This window comes from Desmodus rotundus, chromosome 8, assembly GCF_022682495.2.
Source record: "Desmodus rotundus isolate HL8 chromosome 8, HLdesRot8A.1, whole genome shotgun sequence".
Lineage (NCBI taxonomy): Eukaryota > Metazoa > Chordata > Mammalia > Chiroptera > Phyllostomidae > Desmodus > Desmodus rotundus.
Window position 1 is genome coordinate 28670481 of NC_071394.1, and position 11627 is coordinate 28682107.

Genomic DNA, 11627 nt, shown 5'->3' on the forward strand with positions numbered 1-11627 from the left:
TCGAGAGGACCTATCAGCCACTTCATGGAAGATGGATTGGACCTCTTTGGGGACAGTACATAGTCTTTACTGTAATAGACATTAGATTAGACTTACTTTTCCCGCCCATTATGCCTCTTCTAGCACCATTGTTTAGTGGATGTTATATATCTTCAAGACATCCCACATCTATCAAGACATTATATTCATATTGTACCTTATCAAAGAACTCACTTACTGTGAAACAAGGAATAGGTTCATTTCAATGTGATTTACCGGTCTTTCCATATACCTCATCGTCCAGAAGCTACACCCATAAAATGCTGGGCGGGCACATTAAACACTGTTACGGCACAGGCCATGTTAAACACCGTTGAAGGTTGGGGTGCTGCCCTGTGGTTTGCAGTGCTCTCTGCACCAGTGACTAATAAATGGTTCAGCCTCCTCCATGACCAGTATTTGCAGACCTGGGTCTTGCTCTCCTGGCTTCTTGTTCATTTGGTGAACTACAAAATAAATTCCTTTTCTGCTTAACTGAGCTCGTTTGTTTCTGTTGCTTACAAAAGTATCCAGACTAACAGCATACAACACTGACCCTACCTCCCCTCTTCCTGACCACTCTCATTCTTAGCCATTGTCTGTCCTGTCTATACCTTTAGTCTTGGTAACACCTGATCATAACTGATACTGTGACTTTAAAGCGCAGTAGACCTTGATGTGTTATATCTAGAAGGCAGTGGTTTATGAATCTTTTCACCTCCAAGGACTCCTTTTATCATTTTTCTCTGACGTACCTACGTGCCGTTGTTGCCGCAATTTTGCATTTATTATCTATTTCTCCATTAAGAAGTCAGTGACATCTTCAGAGCAGCAGGACATGCAGTGTTACAGTATTAAGTTGATTAACTGGTTAAAAGCAAAACACATGGATGTCTTACCAGTGCGATTACAGCTTTATTAAGGGTAAGAGTACATTGCAGGCTTTTCAAATTATTGAACATAATATGTCAATTTTCATACTTTTGTGGACTCTTAGGAACACAGGATCCCCATGTATACTAAAATTTAAAAACTGACTATAAGAAATACAAAAATAACCAAAACACCAAACTTTACAGACACCATTCAACTTTCCAAAGTGTCGGTGATAAGTACTCCTCCACAGTAAAATGGCGAATAAAGTACCCTGAGTTGTTTGTGTCTAAGAGTATAAAAAACATGTTTCCTTTAATGGAAAAGCAGCTTTAAAAAATAGGAGAAGGTGTTTCTCTGGCTTATTTTTAACCTGGTGCACTCTAGAGTGTTCTCAGTCCCAACAAAAAGAGTATAAGGGAAATATTTTGGATGCTGTATTATTGTGGAGGCAGAAAGGGTGGACGTAACATGCCTTCCCACCTGTCCTTCAGAGGTTGAGAATTCTTGTATAGGGGTGTGTGTGTGGGGGGGGGTGTGTGTAGTTTGCTGAATGGCCACTAACATTCCTTGGGTTTACAGGGTCTTTTCTCTGGGATTCGTGGTCCCTCCCTCATCCCACCACATTTGTGAGCATGCGTAATGTTAGGGGTGACTTAAGAATGAGAAGGCTGAGTTAGACAAACAGAGTTCCAAATTACTAATGGGCTGCTTTGTAATCTGGACACTGAATAAGCAATAGTTGATCATAATGAACACGGTAGTTTTAACTGCCTAACAATAAGGGGATGGGTTAATGAGTATCAGATGAACGTGTATTTGCTCTAACAGGGAAGGCAGCTTGTCACTTTTTGTGCTCATAGCAAGTAAAACCCAGCAGAATAAAAGCAGGTGCCTGCAGTTTTCAGAAACTTGGAGCAGTGATTTTGGCGAAGGAAAGCTAAAGGAGAGCCTTATGTTAATTCTGTCCTATCACCTTTACCTGTTTGTAGTCTTTTAAGATCACTGAAATGCTCAAGATTAGTATCCAGAAAAAAATAACGTCTGGATGGCAAAGTCCTTTCTCAAAGCATATACGTTTCCCAACTTTGTAGTATTAAGATTTAACAACTGCTAGCCCTTTGCTGCATTTGCTCTACCTGCCCACCCGTCACCTACATTAACTTTAGCAATCTGAAAATAAGTTGCAGATATCATGACACCTATCTGTAAATTCTTCATTGTACATCTCTTTAGGCTAAGGACATTCTCTGTGTGACTTAAAGTAGCTATTTTTTTAAAATATATTTATTTATTAGAGAGAGGGGAAAGGAGGGAGAAAGAGGAGAGAAGCTGATCAGATGCTTCTTGCGCGCCCCCAACCAGGGACTGGTGATCTTTCAGTCTGCAGGCGGGGACTGAATCCACTGAGCCACACCAGCCGGGACTAAAGTAGCTATTTTTAACAGTAACGGTAACCTTCCAGCACAGGGATCAGCAAACTGTGGCCTGCAGACCAAGTCGAACCAGCTGCCTGATTTTGTAAATAATGTTTTATCGGAACACAGCCATGCTCATTCATTTACATATTGTCTGTAGCTGCTTTTGTACTGCATCAGAGCTGAGCAGTTGCCACAGAAACCATATGGCTCAAAAGGCCTAAAATACCGTTTGGCACTCTTATAGAAAACGTCTGCCTACTCCCACGCTAATAAAAGCAAGTGTGAAAATATTTACAAAATCTTCATGAGCCAAAGGACTTGACCGTCATTTTTGTGAGGCAAGAGTTCCTTCCTCTGGTGTGTAGGTTTTGTGATGTTGTGAATGACTTCGGTCGTGGGTGGGTGGCCGTGATGGGGAGTTGGGGCGGTAGCAGTGGGACGGAGGAAGGGAACTAACCTCCACTGCGTACTCACTCTACACAGGGCCCTGGGCGAGGTGCTTGGTACACTGTTACGTTTACTGTGACCCGTACAACAATACTATGAGGGAGACAGCACCATTCTAATTTTATTGAAGAAACCGAGGCTTGCCCAAAGTCATGCGGGTGTTACAGAGATAAGTCTGTCCTAAAAAGAGACAGAAGAGTCAGTTAAGATTCCCTAGGAAGAATTCTCAAGCATTTTGTGGTCATGATTCATACACAAAGTGAGTGCTTTGGACTTCTCTGGCTTCCAGTACAAAACTCGGTATGACTGCTGGGAAAAAGCAAACCAGAGCTTTCTTTAACCTGGAGTAGGGGCATAACCTAAAGACCAGTATCATAAAATGAAAAGCACCTCAGGAAACTCATCTCTACTCTTTAATCATCCTCTCTCTAAAATGGAATAATCCGGATTACTTTGGGGAAAGTGAGTATCAAAAAGCTTTGAAAGTATAGAGCTCAACATAAAAGTGTGAAGCATCATTGTTTAGTTTCCTCTATCTAGGTAGGCATGCCTCAAAACTAATTTGGCTATCTCATTTTTTAAAGATTTTATTTATTTCTTAGAGAGACGGGAAAGGAGGGAGAGAGGGAAACATCAATGTGTGGTTGCCTCTTGCGTGCCCTCTCCTGGGGACCTGGCCCACAACGCAGGCATGTGCCCGGACTGGGAATCCAACTGGCGACCCTTTGGTTCACAGGCCGGCACTCAATCCACTGAGCCACACCAGTCAGGGTGGCTATCTCATTCTTAAGTTCTCTTCTCAAATTTTAGTATTAGTAAGAATTATCAAGGCTGCTTATTAAATTCGGATTCCAAGGCCCCACATCCAGATATTTCTTCGACAGACCTGGGTGAGGCCCAGGAGTCAGAACTCAAGGTGATTCTGAATCAGCTCATCTGGGAGCCATAGCTGAGAAATACTGCTTTAAGATATGACTGATGTTCCACAAGATCTATTTAAAATAACCACTTTATTATTAAAAAAGAGCTTTTCACATAACAATGAACACATGCTGTAAAATAATTTAATGTAAAACAATTCAAGCAGTGCTGAAATATATAAAGTAAAAAGTAGAAAGTAAAAAGTCCTCTCCTCACCACTTACTTACTCTTCTCATCTTTCATGGAAAGTTTGATAATTCGCTTTCCAGACTTGAATTTTCCATGCATATACCAACATATATATTGGTTAAGAATGACAACCATCTGATGTTTCTTTCTTTGCTTAAAAAAATAATGTTCAGATATAGTTGTTCACATGTCTTTGAACAACTGTGACTGTTTATGTGGACAGAGTTCCTAAAAGTGGAGCTGCTAGGCCAAAAGATTCAAACAGCACAGAAGGAATAAAATATAGTGTATCCCCACCTCCTTCCAGCCTTCAGTCCCACTCCTGAAACTGCTGCGGTCCTGTGTGTCCCTGTACGAAATGCTTATGTGGGTGGGTTCATTTTTTTAAAACATTTTTTTCATTTTTAAAGAGGGGAAGGGAGGGAGAAACATCAACGTGTGGTACCTCTTGTGCACCTCCTACTGGGTACCTGGCCCAAAACTCAGGCATGTGCCCTGACTGGGGACTGAACCTGCGATTCTTTGGCTCACAGGCTGGCACTCAATCCACTGAGCCACACCTCAGCCAAGGCAGTAGGTTCATTTTGTTTTGCCACATTGTCCATCTGTCCTTCACAAGTGTCTATCCCCCCAACCTATTCTATATCTAATGTTCATCTCTTTGGTGACAATTTTAGTGCTTTCATTGCCTTCAAGCCCCATTAGTAATGCAATGATGGATTAGTATGCTGCTTCTATTAATGCTGAAAACTTTGGGATCTTGTCCCAAAGGTCTTCAATCATGGATAAAGGGTCTCCAGGGATTTAAATACATTTCTAGGAAAACACTAGCCTCTGAAATAAAATTTTGAGCATAAAGTCATTTCTTAAAATTCTCTAAAGCAAACTTACATAATTATAACATTTAAATCTATGTCTCACTTGTTTCTCACCAGACTCCCTCATGAATGCCATATTCCAGCCAAACTATAATATCCACTCTCTGATGATGCTCTTTTAGATCATCTAAAGCAGATGCTCTGCTTCTGCTCTTCTCCAACTAGAACACATCCCCCTTGATTTCAGTTAATCCTGCAGAGGACCTGACTTCAAATCTCAGCCCTTATCTGTGTTAACTTTTACTAAATTATTGAACCACTTCCCTCGTTAGCTTTTTCTTCTGTAAAATAAGGATAATAATGCCTATGAGGCTATTGCAACCATTAGTTAAGATGTGTGAAATTTACATTGAAGTCTATACAAAAGTTAATTATTCTTAACATCACTCTCCTGTATGGCACAGCTAGATGGCAGGTGCTTTAAGAACAGGTACCATGTCTTATCTCTGTATGTTCCTAGTGCCTAGAGTGATTTTGTCAGGTATATTTGTTAAACTGAATAAACACACTATGCTACTTGTGTCTGTCTTTCTCCAAGCATAGATGCAAGGTTGCTGAGGGCATATTATATGACCAAGGCCTATTACAGGACCTGGCCCATGGTGGCTATGCAAAGTCTGTAACCATTTCATACTTCTACACAGCAGTTAGATTTATTTACACTAAGTGTCTTTTCATAGGTCTTGTCTTCTCAACGTGACTGTTCTCTCCACGTCAACTGCCTAACAAGCATGTTTGATGATGATGGGGGAAAAACGTTTAATCTAAACATTCCCTAATTGTACCTGCAATGAATTGTAATGTGCAGTGTTCTTAAGTAGACAAGTACATTTTTATAACAGGATTACGACCAGGAGTGAAACATTGACTTGGATCCGAAAAGAGCCCAGGATTACAAGAGGAGATGGGTGTTTCAGCTTTCATTCTAGGTTAGCAGCGTGACACATTCAACTTTCAATCAGTAAAATTAATAAAGCACAAGAACAGAGCTTACTGTTTAGAACTAGATTAATAGAGAAGGGCCCACATCATCTGGATTCGCACAATGTAATCCAGATCCAAAGCAATTTATATCTAATTGTTAAAGCAAGTAGCATGAGAACCTAGCTCTACCTGGTTGGTTAATTTTACATCAAAGTGGGATGCACATTTGAATAAACTTTGTGAGGTGACCTACAGTACAGACCCAGGTACGGGTATCAGCTCTAGCTCCAATAATACACTAGATATGGAAACTTGAGAATAAAAACATTACTTATGAGACTTTTTGTGACTGTTAAATAATGTAAGTGGTTGTCGATGGAAGAACATCCGAACATATAGAGGATTTTTATGAGTTTATTTGAGCTAAAACTGACGACATAGGTGGGGAGCAAGATTTCAAATGCTCCAGAGAGTAAGTTTTGCTGCCTCTTTCATGCATTTAAAATTAAAGAGGGAGCTCAGTTGGTTAGAGCACAGTCCCTACACGCCAAGGTTGTGGTGTAGATCCCCAGTCAGGGCACACACAAGAATCAACTGATGAATGCATAAATAAGTGGAACATCAAATTGATGTGTCTCTCTCCCTCTCTCTCTCTAAATCAATAAATGAAACTGAGGAGGGGATGTAAAGGAAGATTGGAAAAAGCAAGGCATAGACTGTATTACAATATAGTTAACGAAGGTGTGTTAACCTAAATGCACCAGACCAATGGACTGAGCTGGCCTAAAACCTTTCACAAAAGAATATATGACCCGGGGCATGACTACCCACCGTGATCTGCCCAGTTAGTAATTTATGGCTAGACCACGTGAGGTTAGTTTCCGCGGAACCCAGTTTCATCCACGCCATGCTCCTGGCACAGTTCACGGTTAGCCTTTTGGTTCCCACTCCTCACCACCTTCTCCAGAGTACGATGACCCCCGAAATAGCTTACCTACTGGGCTGATTTTACTTATGATTTGTAACTGGACATTTATATCAAGGTCCAAGTTCTCAACAAAAAAGATGTTTTAAATTAGACCTGTTTATCGTTCCCCCCTGTGCAAATTCGGCTTACGAGTTGATACTAATAAGGCCAAAAAAGAGGTGAGTTTGGGGAAGACAGCGCGGGACGCCAAAGTTCTCCGAGGAACCGGCCACTTGGGCGCAGGCAGGGGACTGCAGGCTGCTGCTTCGGCCAGACCGGGCTACTCGGCACACTGTCTTCCTCCTCGTCTCTCCCAGAGCCCCGGCTTGGGGCGGAGATGAGCCCCGCAGCGTGAAGACCTGGGTTCAGCCACCTCCGCCTCTTCTCACCGCTCCTCCAGCCTCACCTTCAGGCGGCTCCAAATACCAGCCAGCTCGACCGTTTTCAGCCCTTGGTCTGCAGCCAGACGCGAGAGTAATGTTGCGGGTACAGGCCTAAAGCCCCGCAGCACTGCTAAGCTCAAGAAGCCACTGCAGCTGTAACCAGCGGTACCTATAGCAACTGATGGCGGTCCTTCTCCTCTCGCCCTGCCTTTTCCGCTGGCGATTTGCTTCCGCTTCCGGTCCCGGAATCCAACTTGAGCAGCAAAACACTTTGCATTGTGGGAAGTTCTTCCTTTCTGGTTCCCCGGCCATCTTGGCGGCTGCGCTTGGTGAGTGGTTGGGGCTTTAGGCCGCGAAGGGAAGCCAGAGGCTTGCCGTTTGGATCTGCGGGTCCTAAACTTACTCTTCTCTGCTCTGTATGTTCTAGGTAGGGGTCCGTCCCGCACCTAAGGCAGGAAGATGGTGGCCGCAAAGAAGACGGTGAGTGAAGCGGCCCCGGGCAGGGAGGAGATTCACGTGGAGAGATGAGCCTCGGCCGGGGCTGGCAGATCTGAGCACACTGGGCAGACAGCATGCTCGGTGGCATTTGCAGGGTCCTAGAAGAAACCCGAGAGGGTCTCTCAATGACTTGAGACCCTCGATTTCGGAGGTTTTGTTCGTGGGCTCGGCTTCCAGAAAGCCGGGGCCAGGTTTGAGGTGGTTACAAACAAGGCCTTCAGTTACATGTTAAATGCTTGCTTTGTAGAAAAAATCGCTGGAGTCGATCAACTCTAGGCTCCAACTCGTTATGAAAAGTGGCAAGTACGTGCTGGGGTACAAGCAGACTCAGAAGATGATCCGGCAAGGCAAAGCCAAACTGGTCATCCTCGCCAACAACTGCCCAGCCTTGAGGTATGGACAGGACCCGAAGTGTGTGTGTCGTCCACTGCGAGCGAATATGCAGAGTGTGACCTTGCAATGCGGGTAGCAAGGACTCAATTTTTATGTAAAGTTTGTTTTACAAGTGAACACTTGAAAAATGACTTAAGGTTGTTACTGTGGTGTTTGGCTCTTGATTCCCACCCCCACCTCCCAAACTTATTTTCAACTTGTGTAAGCTTATCTTACGGGAGAAATGTGGCAGAGGGGATAGAAACCACAGTGTCGGAAGGTTGAGGGAAGCACACACACGTAATTTGTTCTTACATGTCTCTAGTGCCGTGTCTTCGGCTGTCCTTTTAGCTCTGAGATGCCGTGCAGTGTGCTTCATTGCACGAACTTGTAGTGTAGAGAAGCTGGATGAAAAGGTCGCCTGGTTCACCCTGCTATGCCAGTTCTCCCCGCGGAAGTTTTTGCGCGCTTGCGTTAAAACTGCACTTAGTGGGTATTGTAAATTAGGTAAAGAAACCTGGGGCTTACAGAACATGAGCTGTGTTCAGTCCCCTGTCCGCATAGATTTCTGTGATAGTGCCTAACCTCACAGCATGTTGCAGGGTGTCAGTAGTGCCGCAGTACTGTCTCTCCCAGCCCGCCCCATGGTTCGGCCTTATTTCAAACCTACTGTCTATAGCAGAGCTCAGACGCGAATGTGCTCGCAGTCACGTGAGTGAAATGCAGATTCTGATCGGGGGTCTGGAATGGGGCCCGACATGAAGCCTTTCTAACAAGCACCTTATGGCACTGCTGCTGGGCTGTGCATCCGCACTTTGAGTGGGAGCCAAGTTCTGTTAGGATTCCCTTCAAATTTGTAAACCCACTGATGTCTACCCACTCAGTAGATACAAACACGAACTCTGGGTAAGTGTATCACTTCCAATCTAGGTTCAGCATCTGAGGGTGATAGAAATGGACCATCTTCTAAAGGTAACATGGATTTGAATCCTGAATCCGCCGCTTACTTTTCTGTGCCTCAGTTTCTTCATTTACTTAAAAATAAATGAAATACCAAAAAAGTAGAGGTGGTTACGGGAATTTGTATGTAAAGTGTGTGGCATGAAGTAAATAATGCTTTGATTTTGCTCCCCACCCTCTTCTCCATGAACGTAGGTCCTGTCTTAATGGGAGGTGTGCAGTAGATTTTTTCTGGTTGTCTCACCTCTTGTAAGGGATGCAGGAGAGGATGGTCTGTATTGGTTAATGGATATGATAATAGGTTCTTACCAGTAATACAGGCTTAGTTACTGTTGGAAGGCCTCACCAGCGTTAAACCTAGTGAGAGAAGTACCTTAGTGTGTCAGTCACTTGGCATGGCCTTCATTTGCCCTTGTTTGATTCCCAAAGGAAATCTGAAATAGAGTACTACGCCATGTTGGCCAAGACCGGTGTCCATCACTACTGCGGCAACAATATCGAGCTGGGCACAGCGTGTGGGAAGTACTACAGGGTGTGCACTCTGGCTATCATCGACCCAGGTATGCTTTGGAGTCATTTTCCTGTATAACGTAATACAGGTATTTGCTGTACAAACGTCTTTGGTTCCTGAGTGCAGATGGTGAGAATTTGGATATATTAAGGCACATCCTATAGTTTTATCTCATGGAGAATTGATAATGTCACTATTCTGGCTTTGGTATAAGTGATTTTTATTTTTATTTTTTTTACTTTGGGAACGTGAATTTCATTTGGTCTCTCAAATAATGACTTAGTACCTTGGTAAGGATGAAATTATGAAAGGGGAGAATAATCAGGTGACATGGAGTAAAGTAATCCTTACTGGCTGCTTGAACAGAGGTAAACTTGGTTGGAAGAAGTTGACTCTTGAACAGTACAGGTTTGAACTGCATGGGTCCCTTATATACAGATTTTTTTTAACGGGTTTCGCATTGGTGGATTCACCAACTACAGAGCAAAGACAGTATTTTTATTCCATGGTTGGGAATCCATGTGTGCGGAAGGCCAACTTAAGTTATACACAGGGGTCAGCTTCCCTAACTCCTGAATTGTTGAAGGGTCAACCATACACATCACGTTTTTTTGAATTTAAGAATTCTTAATTCATAAAATACTGCGAATATTCTCGCTGTTCTGATTTCATAATAATCAGGGCAGGCTAACCATTCGCTATATTAAGACCATGCATGTGTCCCCAGACCTAGTTCTTTCCCTAGTTCTGGTTTTATAAATGCTGGTGATAAAAAGTCTGATTTATATTAAGTATCTTAAGAAATGTCTGACTCTACATGACTTTGCTAAACCTCAGGAAATGGCACAGCTAGCATAGTGACTTGAAGAGAAGCGCTCCTAATGCATGGCTACCAGTTGCCACAATGAATTGTGAAAATCATTATTGTTTTATTTTTCAGGTGATTCTGATATCATCAGAAGCATGCCAGAACAGACTGGTGAAAAGTAATCGTGCAGAATTTTTCTTTAATAAACTGGCCAGAGCTTGGTTTAAGAACTGCTTTCCTTTCCGTTATTTTTGTATCTTTTTGTTTCAGTGTTTTCCTGAAGATGGAATTAGACAGGATGAGGCAGCCAGGTGTGGTGGCAAGACTTCTGGGTTAAGAGATATAAATTCCAGTTTCCGTTTTACCTAGATGGACTATGCTGGATTCCTTTCCTGTATTGGATTTAAGAGACTTGATTTTCCTAATTCCAGTTTTAGGACATGGTTGGCATTTTATATTTGAATGTGTTTGAGAGGGAGTAAGGTTCAAAACCCAAAATTTAACCAGAACTGCAATTTAGAGTCCAGTTTAAATCCACCAAATCTGGGTAGCAAAGAAAAGTAAATGAAATTATTTACTGGGGTGGGATATTCCCCCACCCCAGATTTTGCCACTGCATATTACATCTCCCAGGTATGTCCCACAGAACCCTCTTCCCACGTTTATTAACATCCCTTGGGGAAAAAAACATTCAGAGGAATTAGTTTGGTGTGGGGAGATTCTGATTTATATACATCCTGATTCACAGAGTTGAATGGTGCTGGTAGGGTACACCCTACACAGTCTGTGCTTCTGTTCTGAGGGACGTTGTAAAAGTCAGAAATGACCTTGTCTTTTGGACTTCAGAGTCAATCAGCTTGGTCAGGAAGTTTTTGGAGAGTAAAGACAGGAGATGAGGATGCTTTCAATACATTATCTAGGAAGTAAAGCGTTTGCTGAACTTGGGGTCAAAAGATGCCCTTTATAATATTATATATGACAACTGTGGTTGAGTCAAATTCTCAGTTTCACAAGTAAGGGGATTGGTCTTTTTTAGGAGAACTTTCCATGGTTTTAGTTTAGGTCTGAAGTTAGAATCTGAGTTTATGAATATAATTTGGAGGACAGCTGTTACAAACTAGAGTTTTCCTACTGGTGGTTCAGGTACTCAGTACTTCTCGATTTGGAGCACTGCTGACAATTTACAATGGGACGGTTCTTTGTTGTGGAGGGCTGTGGGTACTACAGGATGTTTCTCATTCCTGGTTTTCTTTCCGTGTAACAACACCTTTAAGTGTCACCCCACAATTTAAAAGTAGCATCTCTTGGTTAAGAGGGACAGAATTACTGGGAAACTTGTAAATGTCCTGAGGTGCTTATATTTGCATGTCTAAACACCAGTGTGCCCACGGTGATTTAAAATGTTGAACAACAATAAAGTAACTTTAAAAAAAATTCACTTTCAGTAATTTATTCTT

The 11627-nt window shown here is 42.6% G+C and overlaps 1 protein-coding gene and 1 non-coding gene across 2 annotated transcripts; both read left to right on the plus strand.

The window, feature by feature from the left end:
* Nucleotides 1–7263: 7263 nt before the first annotated feature.
* On the plus strand, nucleotides 7264–10400 carry RPL30 (ribosomal protein L30). The gene is made up of 5 exons (XM_024572300.3): nucleotides 7264–7350; nucleotides 7449–7501; nucleotides 7767–7912; nucleotides 9281–9411; nucleotides 10303–10400. The coding sequence occupies exons 2-5, from the start codon at nucleotides 7481–7483 to the stop codon at nucleotides 10350–10352; spliced, it is 348 nt and encodes a 115-aa protein (XP_024428068.1). The 5' UTR covers nucleotides 7264–7350; nucleotides 7449–7480; the 3' UTR covers nucleotides 10353–10400.
* On the plus strand, nucleotides 10005–10136 carry LOC112315808 (small nucleolar RNA SNORA72). Its single transcript, XR_002975946.1, has one exon. It is a non-coding gene; the product is annotated as a small nucleolar RNA SNORA72 (small nucleolar RNA).
* Nucleotides 10401–11627: the final 1227 nt, after the last annotated feature.